Source organism: Portunus trituberculatus, chromosome 41, assembly GCF_017591435.1.
Source record: "Portunus trituberculatus isolate SZX2019 chromosome 41, ASM1759143v1, whole genome shotgun sequence".
NCBI classification, from domain to species: domain Eukaryota; kingdom Metazoa; phylum Arthropoda; class Malacostraca; order Decapoda; family Portunidae; genus Portunus; species Portunus trituberculatus.
Window position 1 is genome coordinate 12,184,236 of NC_059295.1, and position 27,028 is coordinate 12,211,263.

General features: G+C 39.8%; 1 protein-coding gene across 1 annotated transcript in view; it reads right to left on the minus strand.

Annotated features, from left to right (window-relative positions):
- The window catches only part of LOC123516667 (dynein axonemal heavy chain 5-like), a gene marked incomplete at its 5' end in the record, with an annotated part of 331,873 nt that overhangs the window by 18,798 nt on the left and 286,047 nt on the right, over positions 1–27,028 (minus strand). Inside the window, 7 exons of the mRNA XM_045276268.1 lie at positions 209–474; positions 840–1,055; positions 1,170–1,315; positions 1,852–2,050; positions 17,561–17,783; positions 17,869–18,095; positions 18,243–18,412. Coding sequence (XP_045132203.1) covers positions 209–474; positions 840–1,055; positions 1,170–1,315; positions 1,852–2,050; positions 17,561–17,783; positions 17,869–18,095; positions 18,243–18,412 — 1,447 coding nt within the window. The remainder of the gene's footprint in view (positions 1–208; positions 475–839; positions 1,056–1,169; positions 1,316–1,851; positions 2,051–17,560; positions 17,784–17,868; positions 18,096–18,242; positions 18,413–27,028) is intronic.

Here is a 27,028-nt window from a genome sequence, read left to right on the forward strand (position 1 = left end):
TAAATAGTTTAAAAACATTATCAATCATGCATATTCAACAATTTAACATAATAGGGAAAAAATTTTATCATTACCTCCAACTTCACACATACTTAATCACACATTACTGATTTCCTGTGTGGTGTCCTATTTCATATGTTGCACATTAATAAACAAGAGATCACTTGTGTCTACTAAGTACTTACAAAGAGGAGTGAATGAGATTCACCTGCCAAGTTGTTGCCTCAGAGACTTGCTCTGTTTGGTCCAGCGCACCTTCTCTCCTGCCAGTCCATTAATGAGGGTGGCTGCTGCTTGCATCTTCCTGCGGCAAACATTAGCAGCATCGATGAGCTTCTGTTTTTCCGCCAGTGCTGCCTGGTACTGTCCACGCACCACATCCAGCTCTCTCTGCTTGTCATCTAGCTCAGCCTGTGCCCCCTCCAGGTCTCCCATGGCTAGCCGTAGCCGGGCCTCCTGAAGTGCTAGATTGGACTGGGAGACACAAGATCAAAGGTGATTCATAATTGTTACCTTTCCTGTATTATCTCACTACTTAAATATCTATCTCAACCTTGCTTATTTTACCATTTGCAATCATCTGAAGAGAAGACTGCTTTGATTCTTGAATATATATATGACAAAAGATAGGAAAATAAAGCATAACTAAATGCAAACTTTTGACTCATCGAGATTCCAAATAGGACAGCTAACAATTCACATTCATGTTTTTTTGTGGAATTCAACTTATCAATATCAGATATTCTGAGTTAGACATGTAGTCCTGTCCTTAAGGTAGTTTGAAAATGCAAAATTGGAAAATAAAAAAAAATAAAAAATGTATTTTCCATCACCATTACCTTGAGTGGTAGGACCTCCTTGTTGACACCAAAGAAGACAGCCATGGCCCGTGTCCAGGAGAGGAGGCCAGCCACATCTCCACACACTCGTTTGGCTGTGTCCATGTCATAGTCCTCCATGTCAAAGTAAGGCTCAAGGAGCTCCACCACCTCATCATTGATTGTGTCTTTGGGAAAGTTTTGCAATGACAGAAGGAAGGTTGTGCTGGCCATCATCTGACAGAAATAAAAGGAAGTCATTACAATTATCTGTTCTGTGTATTTTGATAAAGATATTTACCTTAATCAAATATCCTTCCCTTCATTCATTCACTAGTTATTGACTCTAACCTTTAGGCTATCAGACCAGGAGGGTTTGGGGCAAGCAGCAATGGGATCAGGCTTCACTGGCTGCAAATGTCTTTGGAAAAGCAGCAGCACACAGTCCATGATGCGCATGATGAGATGTGGTGGCCGGCCCAGCTTACGAATGGTGGCTGAAAGTTGAAACCAACCCACTGCAAGTTGAACTCCCTATCATGAAATTAGCATTCTAAAAATAATGATTGGAAGGAGTAGGTAAAGGATCTCTTTAGTGCTAGGCTGAACAGTGCAAACTGTACAGGGTTGCTGATACTCCTTAAGTCAACTTTTTGGTTCAAAAGTTCACAAGCTTTGGAACATCACTCTCCACAATGGTCAGAAACTATTATGATTCAAATGAAGGTAACTTTGAAGATAGCAGGAATTAAAGCACTTTTTCTCATCTGGTAACACAATACACAGACGAAGTACGGGTCTACATCTCTTGCAAATAGTTTTATAAGTCAATAACATGAAAGACAGAGATGAAAAATATGACCGCCCCAGTGTCCAAAACTCTCTGAGAAGTATAATGCAAAGTAATGAAATAATTTTTCAGGTGGAAAAGTTGGATTTTGTTGCAGATTCCATACTATAAGAAAGTGGTCAGCTGATAATCCATCACCAACACAAATAATTCTGATGAAAATGCAACCAAAAGGGCAACTACCTATGTGAGCTGGCTTTATGGTGTTGAGAGCAGCCTCAGCCTCTTCCAGTGCAGGTCGAGCAGCTTCTAGTTTTTCCTCTGCCAGGGACTTGTCCTTTGCAATGTCATTGACAAGTGCTTGGGCCTTGTCCCGCACCTTCTCCACACCTTCCTTTATGGTTTCAGCCTCCTCAGCACGTCGGGTCACCTCTTCCAGTATCTGAAAATCACATGTGCTTCACTGTGCATTGTGAACCATTTCATGGTGACAGAGGGCAACCATCATGGCCCCTTGTCTCACACTTATTATCTTAACATTATCTGCTGTCATGCCTCAATATCCATAGGAGTTAGGTAAATGAAATACACCTTGATGTTAAAAATCTATGGATATCTGCTACCATCCTTGTGTCTACACTATAATTTTCTTATACAAAATAAGGAAAAATTTTATAGGTATATCTACAAGTATTCTATTTTACATTTAATTTTTAAAAATGAGATAAAGACAATAAGTAAGATTGGTTCCCTCCTTTAGCATACATGTTGCCATCACTGCAGAGAAAACAGCAAACATCAGAAGTGTGCACACACACATGCACACACAACAGGACATGAATAAAGAAGAGAGAGATGAAATAAATGATCTTAAAAGAGAGGCAAAGGAAAAAAAATGAAAACAGGTCAGAGGAAGAGAAGTTCTATTGGAAGGTCAAAAACAAGAGGATGAGGAAGTGGTATCTGACAAGGAAAAAATAAGAAGAGTCAGTAATGTAAATGGAAACAGTAAATGGTCAGTAGCATACACAAACATAAATGGTATAAAATTAGTGTTACAGGATTACATTAAGATAAAGCAGCCAGACATCATGGGCATAACAGAAACTAAACTACATGAGCTATCAAAAAATATAAATATTGGTGATGTAAATTATAATGTGGTTAAGATCAAGGAATAGTAAGAAAATAGGAAGAATGATGTTACTGACCATGAAGAATATAGCAGAGGAAAATGTGGAGATGGGAGAAGATATGGCAGAAGTAATCAAAATTAAGATAAAAGGAAAGGAAAAGGAAAAAAAGAGATGTTGCAGTAACATATGTACCACCATAAACTAATGCATGGAGTCAAGAGGAGTATAAAGGAATGTTGAGTGATATGGTTAATTGTTCTAAGAAAATATTGCAAGAAAGCAAGAATGTAACACTTATGGGTGACTTCAATTGCAAGGAGGTATGCTGGGAAAACTGGACCACGCAAGGAGGAGAAGAGTTGTGGGGATAAACACTACTAAACTTAATAATCATTAACACTATGACACAGTGGATTAGGGAAACTACAAGAGTTGGAGGAAATGAGGAGGCAACAAGACTAGGCCTATTGTTTATTGAAAGAGATTGAAGTTATTGAAGAAATAGATTACCAGTGCCCTCTAGGGAAAAGTGACCATCTGTTAAACGAATTTAACCTAGACAACAGCTCAGGAGTAAATAAGAACAAACTCCACAAAAATGGAAGATATAATCATGGGAAGGCAGACTTCACAAATTTCAGGAATACTTTGCATAAGCTGAGTGGAATCAACTATATACAACAAAGAATTTACAAAGAAAATGGGATATATTTCTGAATATTTATAATGAAGGGATTAAAAGATATGTTCCCAAAACCAGAATCAGTGAGGGGGAGATAAAGGAATACTGGTATAGCATACAATGTAAATCAGCAAAAATGAAAAAGGAAGCAGCATAGAATAGGAATATTGGAGTAGCATTTCACTACATGGACAAAGAAATGATGAAGAAATTGATAAGTACTATAATAAGACCCAGATTGGAATATGCAGGAGTACTGTGGATCCCTCACAAAATGAAACACATAAGGAAATTGGAGAGACTACAAAAAATGGCTACAAGAATGGTTCCAGAATTTGAAGGGATGACATATGAGGAAAAAAGAAGAGTGTAGTCGTATTTGGAATAAAAGAAAAAAATATAAAATATAGACCAAAAAGAGAAAAAGAAGAAATGAAATCAGTCAAAGACCTACTGAAGAATCTTAATGACGAAGATAGGCAGAATTTGGAAGAGGAAGTAGAAGAAATAAACAGAATGGGACCATATCAAGAAGGAAAAACGAGACCAATCAAAATATTACTAAAATCACAAGCAGCAACAGAAGAAATATTATATAGAACAACAAAACTTAGAGAAACAGAAGGCTGCAAGGATATCTATATAAAGAAAAATAGAAATGAGGAAGAAAGGAAGAGATACAATGAACTGGCAGCAGCAGTAAGGAAAAGAATAATGAAAGGTCAGAAGAGGAGAAGAAGGCATTTTTTGGAGAATTCTAGGAGACAGGATAAGGAAATGGTATATAAACGAGAAGGAAGAGAAAAAAGTGGAACAAGTTTAACTAAAAATGATAAAGGTAAAAGATAAAAATTATGTATACGAACATAGATGGGGTTTTATCAAGTAAATTAGAATTAAGAGATTACATAAGGAAAGAAAATCCAGATATTGTATGCCTGGCTGAAGCAAAACTAAATGAGGCAATCAAAATAGTCTTGGATAATAGGTATAATGTATGGAGAAGAGACAGAGTGGGTAAAGGAGGAGGAGGAGTCATGATAATGTTAAGGAAGGAGATAGTGATCAATCAAGTGGAATGTGGGAAGGAAAAGCAGAAGTATTGTATATTAAGATGCATATTAATAAAAAGAGTTAACAATCATTGTAACATATGTGCCACCAAAACAAATTCATGGACCAATCAAGAATATAAAGACATGATAGATGACACAATAAGGAGTCTAATGAGAATCGTTAAAGAAAGGAGAAAAGTGATATTAGTAGGAGATTTCAACTGTAAAGAAGTGGACTGGGAAAATTATGAAAGTGGTATGGGGAAGAAGCCTGGGAGAAAGATTCTTGAACCTAATGATAGACAATATGATGGACCAGAGAGTAAAGGAATGCACAAGATTCAGAGGAAACGACGAGCGGCGAGATTGGACCTAGTTTTTACAAGGGGTATACAAATGAATGACGATATAAGATATAAGTGCCCATTGGGAAAGAGTGACCATGCAATATTAGAAATAGATATAGAAGAAGGAAAGGAAGATAGAGACGATTCATACAAAGGAGACCGATTAAATTACAGAAAGGCTGATATTGAGAATCTCAAGAACTATTTTAAAACGTAGACTGGGAGGAGATGGAAAACTCAGAGACAATGCAAGACAAATATAACTTATTTTTGGAAATATACAAAACAGGAGTCAGGAATATGTCCCAAAATATAGACCAAAGAAGAAGGAAAGAAAGATTGGTTTAATGCAAGGTGTGCTAGGGCAAAGGAGAAAAGAGATGGAGCATGGAAAAGGTGGAGGAGAAATAGAATCCAACAAACAAGGAAAACTTCAAGGCAGCGAGAAATGAATATGTTAAGGTGAGGAAGGAAGAGGAAAAGAACTTGAAAAGATATTGTCGAAAAATGTAAGGAGCAACCAAAATTGTTCTATAGATTCATAAATGGAAAAATTAGGCAAAAAGAAACAATAGAAAGGTTAAAAGGAGAGAACGGGATGGTGGAAGACCCAAAAAGTATGGCAGAACTATTAAATAAAAATTCCAGGAGGTCTTTACTAAAGAATCCAAATTTGAGAGGCCACAGGGTAATAGAGAGACAATCTATATGAAAGAGATTAAAGTAACCAAGCTTGAAATAAAAGAGTTAATGAAGGAACTGGATGAAGAGAAGGCAATGGGACCGGATGAAGTCTCAGGCAGAATACTGAAAGAATGTAGGGAAGAACTAGCAAGTCCTATATACAACATCATAAAATGCTCAATAGAAAATGGAACAGTGCCAGTAGAATGGAAAAGAGCTGAGGTGGTTCCCATATATAAGAGTGGAAGGAAAGAAGAACCTTTAAATTACAGACCGGTATCACTAACTAGTGTAATATGCAAGATGTGTGAAAGAATAATAAAGAAACAATGGATCGAGTTCCTTGAAGACAACAAATTAATATCAAATAGCCAATTTGGTTTTAGAAAAGGACGGTCTTGTGTAACTAATTTATTGAGTTTCTATTCTAGAATAGTTGATAGAGTACAAGAGAGAGAGGATGGGTTGACTGCATCTATTTGGATTTAAAAAGGCGTTTGACAAAGTGCCACATGCAAGATTACTGTGGAAGTTAGAGGAGAAGGGTGGCTTAAAAGGAAGCACATTGAGATGGATAGAAAATTATTTGAGGGGGAGAGAAATAAGGACGGTAGTTAAAGATATGAAGTCCAAGTGGAGAGCAGTAGAAAGCGGAGTGCCACAGGGGTCAGTATTGGCACCAATACTTTTCCTCATTTATATTAACGACATGCCAGAAGGAGTGAACAGCTACATAAATTTGTTTGCGGATGATACGAAACTGTGCAGAGTTATAAAGCAAAAGGAGGATTGTGAAATACTGCAAGAAGACCTAAATAAGATCTGGGAATGGAGTAAGAAGTGGGAAATGGAATTCAATGTGAACAAAAGCCATGTCATGGAAATGGGAAAGAGTGAAAGACGACCTGTGGGAATCTATAAGATGGGAGATGGAGTAGAACTGGAGAAAGTAAAAAGGAAAAGGACTTAGGAGTGACGATGGAAGAAAACAATCAACCAGTAAGCCATATTGATAGAATTTTTAGAGAAACATATAATTTGCTGAGGAATATTGGAGTAGCATTTCACTACATGGACAAAGAAATGATGAAGAAATTGATAAATACTATAATAAGACCCAGATTGGAATATGCAGGAGTAGTGTGGACCCCTCATAAAAGAAACACATAAGAAAATTGGAGAGGCTACAAAAATGGCTACAAGAATGGTCCCAGAACTTGAAGGGATGACATATGAGGAGAGACTAAAGGCTATGGATCTACCAACCTTGGAACAAAGAAGGAGAGAGGAGACCTGATACAAGTCTATAAATTGATCAACGGAATGGACCAAGTGGATAATGAGAAACTGATCCTGAGAGAAGAATATGACATCCAAGCACAAGATCGCATAGTAAAAAGCTGAGAAAGGAAGATGTCTGAGAGATATTAAAAATATAGTTTCCAGAGATGTATTGAGACGTGGAACAGTTTAGATGAAGTAGTGTCTGCAACGAGTGTGCACACTTTTAAAGTAAGATTGGATAAGTGTAGATATGGAGACGGGGCCACACGAGCATAAAGCCCAGGCCCTGTAAAACTACAACTAGGTAAATACAACTAGGTAAATACACACACACACACACACACACACACACACACACACACACACACACAGAAGGTAAATATAAACTGTAGCCTGCGTTTGAGCCATCAGCTGGTTTGTTTACGTCTGCGCAACATGGCGGCCGTGAACTCGAAAGAGGAATCAGACTTCACAGGGTTTCAAGGAATAATGGAGAAGAGCGCTTATGTGAAGAAAATTCTGGAGTTAGAAGGTAAAATTGAAAAACTGTTTGAAAAGTATGAGGGCCTGGAAACGAGTTATGACAATGTAAGAAAGACTGTGCCGATATGAAGAAGGAAAATGCAGCACTGAAAGAGGAAGTTAAGCTAATTAAAGTGAATTGCGAAAATGTGGAGAATCTCTAGGAAAAGTGATGGAGAAGCAGGCTGAATGGAAAAAAGTCAGGAAGTGGAAAGAAAGGAGGTAAATTACAAAGTTGCAAGTCTGGAAAAGGAAATCAAAGAGTCAGGGAGAAAACTTTGGGCCTTGCTGAAATTATAGATCAACAGATCATAGAAGAGAAGATAGCTGAGAAAGTGGTGAAGGTTATTAAGTCAAATGAGACATTGGTGAGGGAAACTGTAGACAAAAAGAGATGTGTGGTGATATTTGGTGTGGAGGAGGATAAGACACCGAGTAAAATGGAGAGAGAGAAAACATAAAAAGGTGATAAATAATATCATTAATGTGGTGCAAGAGGAGGAAAAGACCTAGTACAAGAAATAGAGGACTTCCATAGAATTGGAAAGTTCACAAGAGAAGGTATGAGGCCAATAAGAATCAAACTTAAGTCACAAAAGGATGTAGATGAATTGGTGGAGAAGTCATGGAGGCTAGCCCAGCAGGAAACAACAAGGAAGATTTGGTTGAGAAGAGATCTCGGTGAAAAGGAAAGAGAAATGTTAAATGAGTTGAGAAAGGAGGCTTTGAAAAAAATGAAGAGAGGACAGAAGAGGAGAAGAAAGAGTTTTTCTGGAGAATCTTGGATATGAGACTGAGGAAGTGGTTCATAACCCAGAAAAGTACAGCAAGAAAGGACTAAAGAAACTTACATATGAGCGAAATGTAATGTATTCCAACATAAATGGAGTGATATCGGGATTTTAGAACTCAACGATTACTTGAGGGACAAGAACCCAGATATTGTGGGTCTTACTGAAACAAAACTGAGAGAGGAGAAGACCTGATGAAGGTTGGAGAAGGAAATATAACGTTTGGAAAAGAAATAGAGTAGGTAAGATGGGAGGAGGAGTGATGTTGCTGGTTAAAAAGATATAAAGGTGGATCAAGTGAAAAAGGTATGGGAAAGGCAGAAGTGCTAAAGATCAGAGCAGAAACTAATGAAGGAAAAAGAGGCACTACATAGTGGTGTACGTACCACCTAAGACAAATGCATGGTCAGTACAGGAATATGAAGAAATGATAAGTGATACAGGAACATGTCTGGAAGAAATGTTGGGTGGCTGTGAACGAACTATAATGATGGGAGATTTTAATTGTAAAGAGGTGTGTTGGGAGGACTGGTCAATGGAAGGATCAGAGACAACATGGGGAAATACACTATTGACACTGGCAATGGAAAATGTGTTAACTCAGTGGGTCAAAGAAGATACTAGGTTTGGAGGAGAGGAGCATCGTCAAGACTGGACTTGGTCTTTAGTACAGAGCCAATGGTCATTGAGGAGATGAGGGTGGAGTGCCCTTTAGCAAAGAGTGATCATGCAGTTTTGGAGTTCAAGGTGATAGACGAAGAGAAATCTAGAAGAAATGAAGAATATAAAGTGGGAAGATGGAATTATGCCAAGACAGATTTTGGAAACCTAAAGAAATTCTTTCAAGAGACAAATTGGATGAAATTCAAGAGTGCTAAGGAGCAAATGAAAAGTGGAAGGAATTTATAAAAATATACAAAGAAGGTGAGAAAAATTTGTACCAATAAGACAACATAGAGAAGTTGGAAAGCAGGACTGGTTTAACGATAGATGTGAAAAGGCTAGAACAAGAAAAGAGGATGCATGGAAGAGGTGGAGAAGGAAAAGACGGATTAAGCAGTGGGAAAGTTACAAAAGAGCAAGAAATGAATATGTGTTGATTAGAAGAGAAGAAAGAAAGAAACAAGAAAAGGATATAATTGATAAATGTAAAGACCAACCAAGGCTTTTTACAGACATGTGAACAACAACATCAAAAATAGAGAAAGTATTGAAAGTTTAGAAGTAAATGGAGTATACAGTGAAGATCCCAGGAAATGGCAGAGGCTATGAATGGATGCTTTCGGAAGGTATTCACAAAGGAGACTGCTTTTGACAAACCACTGGTAATGGAACAGAAAGGGATTATGAAGGAGTTTCAAGTAACTGTGGAGGAGATCAAGAACATGATGGGGAGTTTAGAAGTGAGAAAAGCTGTGGGACCTGATGGGGTATCAGGATGGATTTTAAGAGAATGCAGGAGCAATTGGCAGAAAAAGTTTGTGAAGTAATTGATGCCTCATTAAGGGAAGGCGTAGTGCCCCAAGACTGGAAAAGAGCTAACATTGTCCCAATCTATAAATCAGGTAACAAGAGAGACCCATTGAACTATAGACCAGTGTCACTTACAAGTGTGGTAGCTAAGATGTGTGAGAGGGTGGTGAAGAATAGATGGACAGACTTCTTGGAGAAAAATGACATACTTTGTGAGTGTCAATTTGGTTTTAGAAAGGGCGTTCATGCACGACAAACCTGATATGTTACTATTCGAGGGTGATAGATGTAATACAGGAAAGAGATGGTTGGGCTGATGGAATATATCTGGATTTAAAAAAGGCCTTTGATAAGGTACCACACCAGAGACTGATCTGGAAACTTGAAATGGTAGGAGGAGTGCATGGCAGTTTACTAAAATGGATGGAAGACTTTTGGTAGGAAGAGAAATGAGAACAATAATTAAGGACAGACCATCAGAATGGGGATTGGTGGAGAGTGGAGTTCCACAGGGATCAGTGTTGGCACCAGTAATGTTCGCAGTCTACATAAATGACATGGTGGATGGGGTGTCCAGTTATGTGAGCCTATTTGCAGACGATGCAAAATTGTTAAGAAAAGTGAGATGTGACAAAGATTGCGAACTACTCCAGGAAGACTTGGACAGAATATGGAAATGGAGCTGTACATGGCAAATGGAGTTCAACACGACAAAATGCAAGAAAATAGAGTTTGGCAAGAGTGAAAGAAGAATCAGGAGTATGTACAAGATAGGAAATGAAGACATAAAACCAGTCATGAAGAAAAAGACCTTGGGGTGACAATTACCAATGACCTATCGCCAGAGAGACATATAAACAAAATAATTGGAGAAGTATTGAACTTATTGAGGAACATAAGAGTGGCGTTCGTATATCTAGATGAAGAAATGATGAAGAAAATAATTACTGCAATGATAAGACCGAGGCTTGAATATGCAACAATACAGTGGGCTCCGAACTTAAAGAAACACATAAGGAAACTAGAGAAAGTACAGAGGGCTGCAACGAAAATGGTGCCTGACTTAAGAGATTTGACTTATGAAGACAGACTGAAAAGAATGCAACTTCCAACCCTGGAAAACAGAAGAGAAAGGGGAGACCTGATAGCAATATACAGAGTGATGATTGGCATGGAAAAAATGGATAGGGAAGATCTGTGTATGTGGAATGGAAGAATGTCGAGAGGGCATGGGAAAAAACTAAAAATGGCCACTTATAGGAGAGATGTGAAAAAATATAGCTTCCCTCATAGAAGGGTGGAAGCATGGAATAGTTTAGACGTGGAAGTGGTCAACGCAAGGAATATTCATGATTTTAAGAAAAAGCTGGACATTAATAGATATGGAGACGGGACAACACGAGCATAGCTCTTTTCCCGTATGTTACAATTAGGTAAATACAATTAGGTAAATACACACACTCAGTAGCTCAGTGGTTAGAGCGCTGGCTTCACAAGCCAGAGGACCGGGGTTCGATTCCCCGGCCAGTAGGAGATATTTTGGTGTGTCTCCTTTCACGTGTAGCCCCTGTTCACCTAGCAGTGAGTAGGTACGGGATGTAAATCGAGGAGTTGTGATCTTGTTGTCTCGGTGTGTGGTGTGTGCCTGGTCTCAGGCCTATCCGAAGATCGGAAATAATGAGCTCTGAGCTCGTTCCGTAGGGTAACGTTTGGCTGTCTCGTCAGAGACTGCAGCAGATCAAACAATGAAACACACTGTTGCCACCCACAGACCAGTCTGGACGTATCTGCCGGAGCTCTACAGATTAGTTGAAGACAATGAGAGTTTTTAGCACTGCCGAACAATTACCAATATGATTTTGTGCAGGGCTCGAGCAAGGGTTAATGTCTGTGAGGTCTCTTGTCGAGTGAATGTGTTTTAGGAGAATTTGTGGGGAGAGAGTGATGGCCCCATAATGAAGTGGTGATCAGCTGATAGAAATAAACAAACATGGAGCGGTTCATAGACAGGGAAAGAACTCCAGAACATAGCTCTTTTTCATAGATTTATGGATAAGCCAGCCAAATTAAGGAACATTGGGATGGAAGGAAGAGTGGAGGCCCTAAAGAGAAGACTTGGGAACATAATAAGCATAGAGGAAAAGTTGATTGCGTAATAAAAGTATAAAACCTAACTAAGGAAAACTGCAGTTTGTTGAAGGAAAAGATGGATCTGGAAAGTAAGTATGCAATCTTTGGCAAACAGTGTGAGGAGATACCAAAGAGAATTACAGATATGGAAAGAAAGTTCTACGAGGGTGAAAAATGGGGAAGCAAGCCTGCATTTCTCTGATTAATTCGAGGTTTGAGGAGGTGAAGAATAATAATTAGAAAGTGCACATCAACTTCAGAAAAATAATTAAACAACAAGAGAAAGGAATGAGCTGGCCCAACATGAGATTGTGAAAGTCATACAACAGAAATTGACCAGGGTGAGGAATATTGCTGAAAGAAAGAGGAGTGTCATAGTGAGCGGATTAAGGGAGGATAATATCAGAAACTGGCAGAAAAGAAAGAAGAAAGAAGAGGAGAGGATCAGGAATTTGCTAAACAAGATCTCAGAGGAGGATGATGTGTTTAGTGAAGTTGAGGATTATATGAGGCTGGGAAAATACAAGGAAGGAAAGACAAGAGCTATTAAGATAACATTGAAATCTCAAGTGACTGCAGAGGGACTACTTAGCAATGTATAGAAATTAAAGGATGCCAAGGAGACGAAGATGATTTATGTAAGAAGAAACATGAAAGAGGAGGATATGGCTAAGATGAGGGAATTGACAACAGAGGTGAGGGAGAAGAATGAGGCAAGATCAGAGGATAATAATAAGTTTTTTGGAAAGTGAAAAACAAGAGGTAGTGGAAGTGGTGGATCAACGGGAGAGAATAGATACTTTGTTAAAGGAACAGCCAAAGGAAAGGAAAAATATAAGAATATTGTATACAGGCAACCCCCGCTTAACGAAGGTTCACACAACGAAATTTCACTACAACAAAGGTTTAATTTTACTACCATCTGCTTGTTTAACGAACACCAAACTCGCTTTCACTAAGTTTTTATCCAGGTAATTTTTTCCAAGTTTGAAAGCCCTGCCGTATCAAGCAAGCCGACAGGCTTTTGAATACACCAGCACCTCTCGTGGACAAAACGCACATGCACACCACACAGCAGCAGCTCGTCTTCCCTTGCTCAACTTACCACCAAAATACCCTGCAATGTTGCCTAGCGTTGCTAAGAAGACTAGGAAGTCTCTTACTCTCGAAGTGAAGCTGGATATTATTCACAGACACGAGAGGCGAGAAAACTAATAGCATTGCTCACCACCACCTTGACTCCATCTACTGTCTCTACTATTTTCATGTCAGCAGACTCTATTAAGAAGGCTGGTGAGACTGTATCTTCCTTGCAAGCTAAAAGAACCACCTGAATTTGTGACTCTACAATGGGTAAAATGGAAAGCCTTGTGGAAATGTGGTACATAAGTTTTGTATGTGATACAATGATGCGCCCTTTGTTTACATTCCACAGGTTGCCGGTTAGTGTCTTTCCCGTTTCACTCTCCCACCCTTCATAAATTTAAGATCATCAACATTATAAAGTTACATACATACATACATTAGTGTACATTATAATGACTTAAATTAAACTGCCTAAATGTTTAACTTCATAATTTTTACTTTCAATAAATCTTTCACTATACTATGATGCACAGGGGTTAAATTTGTTATAATCGGTTAGCTTAACGAAGTTTCACTTAATAAAGGGTTTTTAGGAATGTAACCCCTTCGTTAAGCGAGGGCTGCCTGTACCAATATAGATGGCTTCTTATCAAAAAGGTTAGAATGCATGAACCATCTGGAAAGAGACAAGCCAGACATTATGTGTATAGTGGAGACAAAGCTAAGGCCAAACATACAAGTGGACTGGTTTGGGGATGGAAATTATGGATTGTGGAGAAAAGATAGAATGAAGAAGGTTGGAGGTGGTATAATTGTGTTGACAAAAAAGGACATGACAGTGAAGAACGTGAGCCTCGGCAGGGATGGTGAAGAAGTGGTGGGCCTTGTGGTGACTGATAGAAGAAAAGATATCAACATTGTAACTGTGTATGTACCACCAAAAACAAGTGCATGGCCAAATGAACAGTATGATGACATGGTGAGAAGCACAATAGAGAGAATGAAGATCAAAGTTGCAATAAAAGACAGAGTTGTTATAGTTGACGATTTCAACTGCAAAGAAGTCATGTGGGAAGAGTTCGAAGTAGGGAATGGGGTGAGCAGTTGCTGGACTTTGCAATGGAAAATCTGTTGAGCCAGTGGGTGAAGTACCCAACAAGGAGTTGGCAGGGAGATACCCTGTCAAGACTGGATTTAATATTTACAAAGGGAGTACAGCTAGGAAAAGGGATAGAACATGAGTGCTCTTTGGGAAAAAGTGACAATGAATTGTTGAAGTTTTATTTGGATGTGGGCTTGAGAGTGGAAAATGGGAATGGATACAAGGAGGAATACTTAAACTTTGCCAAAGTGAGATATAATGACTTGCGGAGGTATTTTGGCAACGTGTTCACAGTGTACCAAGAAGTAAGCATTCAATCAAAATACGACAAATTCATGGAAATATACAATAAAGCCGTGGAGAACTCTGTGCCAAAGTACACCAAGAAGACTCTAAGGAGAAACCAGTGGTTCAATGAAAATTACAAGAAGGTAAAAAGTGAGAAAGAAAAGCATGGAGAAAGTACAAGAGGAATAATGAAGAAGTGGAGAGAGAAGAATATAGAACTGCAAGAAATAGATATGTTGACGAGGTGAAAAGCACAAAAAGAATATGAGCAAAAAGTAGTGGAAAATTGTGAAAAGGACCCAAAAATGTTTTACAAATTTATCAACAGTAAACTCCAGAAGAAAGAAATAGTTGAAAAAGTGAAAGTTGGGGATGAGGTATATGAAGATGCCTCTGATGTTGCAAAGCTGAATGATTGCTTCTGTAAAGTATTCACAAACAAAACAGAATTCAATGGGAGCATACTACCTTAAGAGAAACAAATGCAGGATATGATAGTCTCAAAGAGTGACATTGAAAAAGTTGTAAATGGCATGGACGTCAACAAGTCAATGGGTCTGGATGGAGAGTCTGGTAGAATGTTAAAAGAATGTCAAGAGCAGTTGCTGGAACCAATCTTGGATATCGCAAAAACATCGATTACAACGGGACAAGTGCCAGTGGAGTGGAAGAGGGCAGAGGTAGTACCAATATACAAGAGTGGATGTCGGATGGAGCCATTGAATTATAGACCTGTTTCACTGACTAGTATTATATGTAAGATATGTGAAGAAGTGATTAAAGCCAAGTGGTGTGAATTTCAAGAAAGTGCAGGAATCTTAAAGGAGAACCAGTTTGGCTTCAGAAAAGGAAAATCATACGTATCAAATTTATTATGTTTCTACTCAAGAGTGGTTGATATTCTACAGGAGTGAGATGGTTGGGTCGACTGTGTGTACCTGGATTTGAAAAAAGCTTTTGATAAGGTTCCACACAACAGACTAATGTGGAAACAGAAGTATTGGGGGGATAAGAGGAATCCTGGCAGACTGGATGAGAAACTACCTGACAGGCAGGGAAATGAGAATGGTGGTGAAGGGAGTGAAGCTGGAGTGGAGGAGAGTGACCAGTGGAGTCCCCCAAGGCAGATGGAGTTCAACATTAACAAGTCATGTAATGAGAATGGGCAAAAGCAAATATAGACTATATAAGGAGTACCAGCTAGGGAGAGATATAATAACTGAAGTCAGTGAAGAAAAGGACTTGGGAGTGATCATATGGAACAACTTATCACCAGAAAAGCACATTAACAAAATGGATTCTCATTCAACTACTTGGATGAAAATATGATAAAGAAAATACTAGCCACCTTAATTAGACCTCAGTTGGAATATGCAGCGGTGATATGGTCACCATATGTGGAGAAACATGTGAAGAAACTAGAAAGAGTGCAGCGGTTGGGAACGAGAATGATACCAGGTTTTAAGGAGGTGTCATACGAGGAGAGATTAAGAAGACTGGATATACCCACGTGTCACGGTGTGACTTAGGTTAAGTTACCCATCAATTTCTTTGCCCAGCTTCGCTCTCCTTGAACCAGTGGTAGAGTGGGCAAATAGTAATAATATACCATATTGTATATTAGCGTAAGTTCTTTTATATTCATTATTAGTCGATAAGAGTGTATTTCTTTGATTTATTATGTGTTGTAGATAGAAATGTTAGTGAGTAGGGACAAAATTCTTTATATTTGTAATATTAAGTATGTTTTGCCGGATGATACATTTTCCACCCGAGGTGCCAGATGCCTTTAAAAACAATGTTTGACCTCACTCTCGCTCGCTCGTTTCCGGGAGTCAAGCTGGGTTACCAGAGGGGGCCTGCCACCTCCAGCTGGCAAGGCCACGTGTACCACTGGAGTGCACGTGGTGTGAGTTATGGCTAAGGTATAAGCCACTAAGGTATGTGATTGTGTGCTATTGCTAACAATAGGATGTTTTAGGCTGTTTTGTGCAATAGTTTTGCTCCTACAAATAAAGGTTATATGTCTGTTTGTCAATTTTTTCTATTTGTATTAGTATTTTCAGGGTTTTAACATTCTGCTGATGTGTCTGCATTCTTTCTACCCGTATGTTTTCCATGCTGTGTGTGTTTACCATTACGAGCCGTGTTGGTTATAGTTTTCTTTGTCTTTGCACGAGGTCAGTAATATCGAGGACCACGTGGGTAAGGAGAGTTACGGAAGTGTTATCCAGGCTTATTTTTGTGTGATATTCTGTTTTTCTTTTTGCTGTAAGTTGTAAATAATAAGTTGTGCCTAGATTAAGTTAGGTTAATGAGTGTTTCCGTTGCCTTTGCTTCATTTAATTTTGTTTAAACTTTCTTTTCTGTGTAGTTCCCTGAACCTGGAATAAATTAGATTTAGGGTGAATGAACCTGTCGAAAAGTGGGGAACATGACACCACATTAGAAGAAAGAAGAGAGAGGAGATATGATAACAATGTATAAAAGAGTAAATGGAATGGATATCCTAGATAGAGAAGACTTGATAAAGATGTCTCCCAACAATCAACTGAGAGGACACCCAAAGATAATACAAAAGGACAGTTGTATGGGAGATATCAAGAAGTATAGCTTCCCATATCGTGGTATTGACAAATGGAACAAAGAGTAGAGAGGTGGTGTGTGTGGTGAATGTCAGTCAGATGAAGGACAAACTTGATAAATGTGGACAAAGAGACAGGACATAAAGAGCCAACCTCGAGCCCTGTAAATCACAAATAGGTAAATACAAACTCACTGTTATGTTCTTCTATACAAATAAAATATTTGTAGTACTTCAGGGATTTTAAAAGTTGTATACAGAGTGTAAAGCAGTGCATGCCAAGTAACAGCACCTTATAAATACTGCCCACAAGTAAGTATTTACAGATGAAGAGGGCTGATGCAGGTAACACACTGTCTGAGTCTTACGGAAGTGTCTTTATTATATTTGATATACTATAACACATTAGAAAATTCTGGATCTTTATTCAGAGACCTATTGCACCATATGAAACTTTCCTAGAAGTGAACCCAATATCTGTGAGGCACAAATCCATGCATACATAGTAAATGTTACATATTAATACAACATACACACAAACAGGATGTTGAATATGGAAAAAAAGAAGGCTATCCTGTAGATATCTAAAACTGTGTAACTTGAAACCATGGTTGCAGATGATTGCAATTATAATTGAGCATACAAATGCATAGAACAGCATTACAGAATACAGATCAGTCTAAAGATTTTGCTACACCTGTACACTTAACGATGTTCAAATGTGGATGTCATAAAAAGTAAGATACTGATCTGTAAGTCATACCACAGGTTAGCAAATTCTTACCCACCTTATGTGCTTTCTCAGAGGCAACTGCCAGCTCTTCTTCCATGACGGAGAGTTCTTCCCTCATCCGCTCCACTGCCACAGAAGCCTCCTGCAATTTATCTAAGCCTGAAGTCATCCTGGTAGCAGATTCTCCTATTTCTTCACGCTTTTCATTATAAATTTTCTTATAGATGCTGATGAATGAGAGGAAGGACTTAGGAGTGACATGGGCTGCCCGTCTATACCTAAAAGGCAAAGGAAAGGTGGGAGTGTAGTGAATCATGGTTAGCAGACTGAAAGTTAACTAACTCTATCAACAACAAAACTAACCTCTGGAAGTAGTCACTGCAAAGTTGTGCCACATGGTCATGAATGGCCCCCATGCCTTTCACTAAGCTAGCCTTCACCTCTGGTGTGCTAATGATCTTGTAGTCTTCCAAGAAATGTTGAGACACAGCCACAAGTGCCTCCTTGGGCCATGGTTGGAACCAATCTATAGTACATCCGCTGATTAGGCCTGGAAACTTCATGGCACGGGTGCGGAATTTTTCTCCAACCTATGAAAAGACAGACATATCACCAGCTCACTAGATCAGCAGCTGTCTAGTACAAGTGAATAATACTGCATCAAACTTTTGTTTTGATTTCTGAGCATACAAATAAATATAGCCAAATGTATGCACACTCCATGCCTAAGTACTGACAGGGGAGAAGCAGAGCACCACATGCAGGTTCTGGCGGGTACGTGTGAGGAAGAAGTCCATCACATTTTCTGGCGTTGGTGGTCGCCGCGGGTGTTCCCTCTTCATGACAGGAATCAGCTCACTCACAATTTCACTCTGCTCATCTCGGTTGAAGAGATTGCTGATCATCCCTGAAGGAGTGAAGTGAAGATTTTTAAGTCAATCTTATTGATTTTCATAACCACTTCAAATTTTCTGATATTTTACTAATCATGTCATACCTATCTGTCTATCTATCAATACTTACAGTCTCCACAAAAAGTTACTGCATCACAAAAACGACATGGTAACTTTTTGCATAGACTAATTCTCCTCTCACATGAGAACCAAGAGGGTTGACAGGAATTTCATGTGTTCTCACACAGCATTGGTAGAGACACTCATCAGTACAGGATCAGTTGTCAATAACAGCCAAGACAGTGATCCCTTGTGTATCGCGGTTAATGGATACCAGAATCCCCCCCCGCGAAAGGTGAAGTAGGATTTGCTGCCCCCTAGGAATTTTCATGTATGTGTATGTGGGTACCAGAATGTTTAAAATATGTAAACAGTATTTATACTTTACATATACAGTATTTTACTTATATCTATTTATTTATAAAACCTTATACAGTAAGTCCTCGTTATACGGTACATATGCGTTCCTGAAAACCTTACCGTAAGTCAAAATTACCGTATACCGAACCCATTATAACATGTAATAATAAGAAATGCGTTACAGCACATCAAAATTCACCCCAACAGAAATGAAAATACATGAAAATAGTCATAAAAAAATATGTAAAGTACTGCACAAGAGAAATAAACAAATTTTTTTTATTTACCTTTCACTCGCCATGTATTCTATCAGATTATTTCCCTCCTGAGGCTAAGGGACAGTAGGGATTTCAGCCCTTACTCATCTTCGGCTGAGTGGGCAGACGAGGATAAGACATCGTCGTCTGCACTGTCGGAAGCACCGAGACATTCTCTAAGAGTTTTGATGTCCAGGCCACGCAAAAGTTCTTTTTCCTTGTCTCCCTCTTTTTCTGTCTCCTGTGATGCCTTATCCAGCTCTATAAGTTCATCATTTGAGAAAGGTTCAGCATGGCTTTCCAAAAGATTTTGAACATCATCATCATCATCTTCATCGAAGCCAGCCCTATGGCGCAGATTTACTGTCATTTCTGATCGCACCGATGTCATCTTCAGTGAAGCCTGGGAAGTCATGCGCGCATTCTGGCCATACTTTATTCCACACCAAGTTCATGGTAGACGTCTTCACATCGTCCCAAGATGACTTGATGTTATCTATGGCGTGCTTGATGTTATACGACTTCCACCATTCTCTGATAGTGGGCTTGCCAGGCCCATCTGTGCCCTTTATCAGTTGCTGCATGGTTTGCTGCTGGTAGTAGGCTTTAATTGTTTGCCATAATTATTATGAATATATTTGTGCTTACAATAGACCGTTTAATATTCCAATTGTTCATCTAATTAGTAATGCATGTACAGTCGGCGCCACAGGTATTGGCGTGAAAATCGTGCGCCAATATCCCTGATGAATTATCAAAGACACCCAAGGAAAACGACAATTGCATTGGCGTGCGATCATGAGGTACAATGGGCGGAGCTTAAGTCCCACACAGAGAATGAAGGTCTCAGTTGCCCGCTGTGTTTCATGGTGGAAGCATTGATATTTTTTGTCACGTGACCCATGTGTTTATCCTACTGTAACTTGCGGTGTTTTTTTTTTTTTTTTTTTTTTTTTTTTTTAGGATAATGCCACGAGGTCCTGAGCTGACAAGGGAGCAAATTGCAGCGATATCATCACTCTGTGTGGCAGAAAAGTGTAACAAGGATATTTCAATCCAGACTGGCATAGCACTACGCAGTGTCCAGAGATGGACAAAGAAATGTAAGGCTGCAGGAGGCTATGACCCACCACGTCATGTTAAGAGGACTGGACTGGCTAGGAAAATATCTAAGAGGACTCTCAAGGTGCTTCAGCAACAGGTAAAAGCTGAACCTAGAATAACAGCTAATGAATTAAAAGAAAAGAACCCGCAACTCTTGCAAAACATGTCTGTTAGGACAATCAATGCTGCCTCAAGGACGACCTCTGCTATGCGCATCGGGTGCCACGACGTAAACCCATTCTAACTGAGAAACAGAAGCAAAAACGTGTTCAATTTTGTAGGAAATATCTGAAGTGGGACAGTGAGAAGTGGAAGAAGGTATTGTGGAGTGATGAGGCTATGTTTTATGTTACTGGGAACCGAGGAGGTAAGGTGAGGCTACCACGGGGTGCAGACCCGTACCATCCCAAGTACACACAGGGGATAGTCAAGCACCCTAATAGTGTCAAGGTATGGGGTGCTTTTGGGTACCATGGTAAGGGCAAGCTTGTTGTATTGCCTAAAAACATTACAGTGAACAAGAAAAGATATTTGGAACTGTTGTGTGACCATCTGGAGGATTGCTTTTATGCATGCAAGAGTGAGGTATTCATGCAGGACGGAGCCCCTGCACACACAGCAAAATTAGTCAAGGAATGGTTTGAGTTTGTAGTAGTGGACTACATACAGGACTGGCCTGGTAATAGTCTCAACTTTAATCCAATTGAGAATCTTTGGGGACTCATAAAGTGACAACTACGAAGACGTAACACCGCAACTCTGTCAAAGCTCGTGAAGGAGATTCAGGACATCTGGGACAATTTGGAACCCTCCATGCTCCAAAGACTTACTGAATCTGTTCCTCGATGCCTGGAGAGTTGTCTAAAGAGAAAAGGACTCCCCACAAAGTATAAGAGGCTGTTAGGTTCCCCTTAAATATTTTTGTTAATTATTTTTCTAAGTGTTACAAGAGAAAAACGTACCGCGCCAATACCTGTGGCGCTGACTGTAAGTAATATGTAATGCAGTTAAAAAAAAAAGGGGGGAGGGGAAGAGATAACAGGCTTCAAGGGTGGTCAAGTTAAAGTCAGTACTGTGAGTGGCGGGAAAGTGTGGCGTGGGTGACGTCATCAACCCTGCTCCCCCATGCTGGGCCCTCTCGGATGACATGAGCGGATACCGTATTTGTGAATTTTTCTTACCGTATATTGAATTGAGGGTAGTAATTTCCAAATACCGTAACTGTGAATTTACCAGATAAAGAACTACCGTATAATGAGGTTTTACTGTACAGTAATTATACATTTACTCTCTCTCTCTCTCTCTCTCTCTCTCTCTCTCTCTCTCTCTCTCTCTCTCTCTCCTCTCATACGATACATAACACTCACCCTCTTCTGCCCTCTTTGATCATATCCAAAAGTTTAACTTTTTCACTGATGGTCATAATCTTCCTCTTCCTCCTGGGCTCACTAGAGGAAGCTTTCGCAGGGGCACAGCGCTTAGGTGGCATTGTAATGGCTTAACAAATCACTACTTAAGCAAGAAAAAAGTTACCGCGAACACAACATTAAGATGAAGTATGCGTGGACGAGACTGGGAGGCTGGTGAGATACAACAAGGGAAGATGTTGGATGAGGCTGCGATGATGCGCAGACAATCAGCTCACGAGATAAATCTACTCGTGCTCTCATTGGTCGATCTTGCGCCGAGAACCAATCACACACCTTGTATGAGTGCCCGTGGGTATGTACAAAGCCTTCGAGTCAACTCATCTCTTTGTTTGGCATACTGGGAAACTTCTCTCATGCATCAACATGAAACAATGTGTTTTTCCGCAATATGGCTGTAATTTTTCATTTTTATTGCGAACCGCGAAGTGGCAGGGGAACACTGTATATGTATACGAACAATACATGCACAATACTTTACGTACATAGTAACGTACATTGTCGTCGTCATTACGCACCAACTTACCAAATTACTCTACATACAGTACAGCAATACTACGCTTAATGAATAGGATACGGGATGTCAAAGCTGTTCGTAGAGTGAAAATTCGTTAAGCGGATGTAATTTTCCCATAGAAAATAATGGAAATAGGGAGGATGCATTCTGGGCTGGTCCCCAACATACCACATTGGTTAAAAAAAATCAAATATAAGTACCTGTACCATTAATAACCAAGTATCCCCAAGTTTTTAGTGAAGAAAATGACAATACAATGGAAACATGAGAATTCATGTAAAGTCCCTACCTAGTGTCTGGGTCTTCTAATATATGACATCTATTGTAAACAACACTGTAAGTAATCACTCAACAGCACACACTGGGACACTAGACAATGGACACTGTGGCTCCAGCTGATACCATCCCTGCCACACTGACTTATCTACCCCAGTTGAACTGCAGATTGGAATAATACACTTGTTCAAACATTCGCAGTTCAACTTCAAATAAGGATTTGCACCCTTAACCCTTAAAGTACAGTGATCGTCTCGGGACGATTGTAGTATTGCGTGCAGAGAGGCGGGGATTGTTCCCTGAATCATGATTTTTCCGCGTTAAACCTTTGAATCTCTCTCCCTCACTATTGGTCCTGGGGCAAGTGGTGGTATCTGGCATTTTTTCTCGCTCACCTCCTTGAGCCTTGAGACATATGTTCCCTCACAATAGGTCATCTTTTCCCATTTTGAGGCAACATCTGGCAACCCCCATGACCTGAAGGGAGGAAACTGCACTCTGAGTGATATTATGTCAGTGTTACTAGGTAATGACATTGAGGACAGTGATAATGAAGACTGATCTCTTTATTGAGACAGAAGAAAGTGAAGACTCCAGTAGTGATTCTGAGAGACAGAGACCAACCCTCACAGAGACGTTCATAAACCTCCTCACGTAGCCTATTCCCCTCGAGCAATGAGCTGGTGTGTGTCACCCATGGTTGTCTTTACAGGACTGTGCTTGTCGGCCAAGTTACGTGAATCCCATTGCTAATAAGAGTTGCCAGATTCCAATTATTATAGAAATCCACAATACTTGTAATATGTGGTTTCTTTTTCTTTTCCTGTTTTACACATCATTTCATGTATCTGAGTTCGCATTTTCTTGACATGAAAGTGCAAAAGTTCCTACTTTTACATCAAATTCAATTGCCCAAAAGGAGAGAGAGAGAGAGAGAGAGAGAGAGAGAGAGAGAGAGAGAGAGAGAGAGAGAGAGAGAGAGAGAGAGAGAGAGAGAGAGAGAGAGAGAGAGAGAGAGAGAGAGAGAGAGAGAGAGAGAGAGAGAGAGAGAGAGAGAGAGAGGTGTTATTGAAGCTTAGGGGGATATTTCTTAGCGGCGGGTTCAGCCATGGTTTAAGGGAGAATTTTTTTTATATGCAATAACTTTGCTCTTAGAGGTCATAACATGTTGAAAACTACATCGTTGTAGTCAGAATAACACAAAGGAATATGCTTTTATAAGGAAAAATATTTTTAGCATAGTGGATAAGGTGGTGAGCGTGGGATCAGGCAGACGTCCATGCGTAAGTTCGAATCCCACCATGTACAGCTTTAAAACACTATCATTTGTTGAGTGGTTTAAAGTTACCTACATATCACCATGATACCCAGGTTCTAGGTGGTTACACTCAAGATGAGCTTGGGCATTGATATAGGCCCTAATATGGGTACCACTATAAATAAAATTGCCTGCGCCACTAATGGGCGGAAGCTGAACAGCTCTTCAAGTGTGCCTACAGGTGCTATAGGCCTAACCGATAAAAAAAAAAAAAAAAAAAAAAAAAAAAAAAAAGGTTAAAAGTGCAACCATAGAGCACATCATATTTCCGGTATAAATTCAACAATGTTGGAGTAAATGAGGGGTTTACAGCTTTGAGCCAATGTTAGATAAATGTTTTGACATGGAACACCACATTTGTCAAGTACGACACAATTTATTCACAATTAATGGAATAAATCTCATTAAGAATTTGCACACAATATCAAGTGGTGTAAAACGCTAAGATGAATGATATATTGCACTGTATAATATAATACTATATGGTGAACTGGGCCACGGGTGGTACAAGAGTTTAGTGGCTACACGCTAGAGACAGAGGTGGGGAGCCAGCCAATCACAGCGAAGGTGCCGCGTTCGGTCCCTCACTAAAACGGATATGGTTGTACGTTATGCGAACTTTTTGGTCTAACTTTATATAGTACGTTAAACTGGAAATTCGTTAGACGAACGTTCATTAAGCGGAGTATTACTTTAATTGTAAGTGACGCCATGGACCCCATGATATAGCAAAAAATCCGCAGAACGTATCTATGAGTATGTATAAAACCCGCGAAACAGTGAAGCCGCGAAAGTCAAACCGTGAAATAGCAAGGAACACTGTATATGGTACTGCCTTATTTGCTTTTCTTACTTTCTGCTCTCATATGTGCTTCTGTTTTTACATATCAGAGCTTAGTGAACATGGGTGGAAAGCACAACGATGAAAAACTATTCAAATTATCATCGATCTCCATCAAGCAGGTCTTAATAGCAAAGAAATCTGCATTCAAAAGGGATTGAAGCTCCACATTGTTTTGAAGCTTATACAAAAACTTAAAGCTAGTGGGAGCAAACGTTTACCACTCCCGTGAAAGCTAAGTAAGGTACTTCATAGGGCAAGGGCATTTCTCAGCAGGTAGCTGGAAGCTTTATAGGTTGACAAATCAAGGAACAGAATGTTGATACAATAGCTGGTGTCTCTCTCTGTGCTGTCCATGATACTTTATGCCATTACTTTGATACTGCAGTTACTGTGCAAAGAAAAGCGACTTATAAATGATTCACAGAGAAAGAAAGGGATTGAGTTTCCAAAGAAATATAAAAAATTGCAACACAACCATCAACTTAAAGGTATGTACAGTAAGTCCTCATTATACGGTACACATACATTCCTGAAAACCTTACCGCAAATAAAAATGACCGTATCCCGATCCCATTATAACATGTAATAATAGGGAATGTGTTCCAGCATGTCAAAAGTCATCCCTACAGACATGAAAATACATGAAAATAGTCATATAAAATAATGTAAAGAACTTCGCAAAAGAAATAAACAGAGAATGTTTTTATTTACTTTTCACTCGCCACATATTCTATCAGATGATATCCCTTCCGAGGCTATTGGACAGTAGGGATTTCAGCCCTTACTCTTCTTTGGCTCTACTCTGCAGATCCATTACAGTCTCCCAAGCTTTTTTTATAGCCTCACTATTCTTTAACACCATCCAGACTGTCGGCTGTGCTAGGCCCAAGTTTTCACTTATGGTAGACGTACCTTCTCCCTGCTCTTTCCTTTTCAAAATATCTAATTTCACCTCCAATGTCAGACTACTCCTCTTTCAATTTGCCTTTTCAACTCCAGCAGTGTCTGCAGAATGTTTTGGGGCCATTATGGGTGCGTTACTGTGTGTCATGATAATCAACAAAGAAACACGCCGTAAGGATTTCACTTGTGTTCAGTGGGAAACGCGGGAAGAGACTGATTGTTGTGGTGGCATGGTGGCGCTACGGTATGGTGTAAACAAAACACGGGCGTATACCGTATCTGTGAATCTTTCTTACCGTAAATAAAATTGAGGGTAGTAATTACCAAACACAGTAACTGTGAATTTATTGGATAACGAAGTACCGTATAAGGAGGACTTACTATATTTTGAGATAAGGGAGTAAAGTGTGGTGGGAGTCAGCTTCTTAACGAACTGAAAAGAAAAAGCATTTTTTTTCAGTCTTTTCAATACCACAAGTCTTGCGATCCTTGAGTTTAAGTGCTATATACACGGAACCAAGCAAGTGCAAAACTTGAGATAGGGATGTGTGTGTGTAATTCACCTCAGTCACCTGCTGGTCACCCAGCCAGTCTTCCCCATTATGGAGCGAGCTCAGAGCTCATAGACCGATCTTCGGGTAGGACTGAGACCACAACACACTCCATACACCGGGAAAGCGAGGCCACAACCCCTCGAGTTACATCCCGTACCTATTTACTGTTAGGTGAACAGGGGCCACACATTGAGAGGCTTACCCATTTGCCTTGCCGCTTTCCGGGACTCGAACCCGGCCCTCTCGATTGTGAGTCGAGTGTGCTAACCACTACACTATGCGGTGTGTGTGTGTGTATTTACCTAGTTTACCTAGTTGTAGTTTTACAGGGCCTGGGCTTTATGCTCATGTTCACCTCAGTCGCCTGCTGGTCACCCAGCCAGTCTTTCCCATTACAGAGCGAGCTCAGAGCTCATAGACCGATCTTCGGGTAGGATTGAGATCACATCAACACACAACACACAACACCCACCGGGAAAGCGAGGCCAAAACCCCTCAAGTTACATCCCGTACCTATTTACTGCTAGGTGAACAGGGGCCACACATTAAGAGGCTTGCCCATTTGCCTCGCCGCTTACCGGGACTCGAAGCTGGCCCTCTAGATTGTGAGTCGAGTGTGCTAACCACTACACTACGTGGTGTGGCCCCATCTCCGTATCTACACCTATCCAATCTTACTTTAAAACTATGCACACTCGTTGCAGACACTACTTCTTCATTCAAACTGTTCCACGTCTCAATACATCTTTGCGGGAAACGATACTTTTTTATATCTCTTACACATCTTCCCTTCCTCAGCTTCTAACTATGTGATTTTGTGCTTTGACTGGTATATTCTTCTCTCAGGATCAGATACTCATTGTCCACTTAGTCCATTCCGTTTATCAATTTAAACTTGTATGAGATCCCGTCTCTCTCTTCTCTGCTCCAATGTTGGAAGATCCATAGCATTTAGTCTCTCCTCATATGTCATCCCTTCAAGTTCTGGGACCATTCTTGTAGCCATTTTT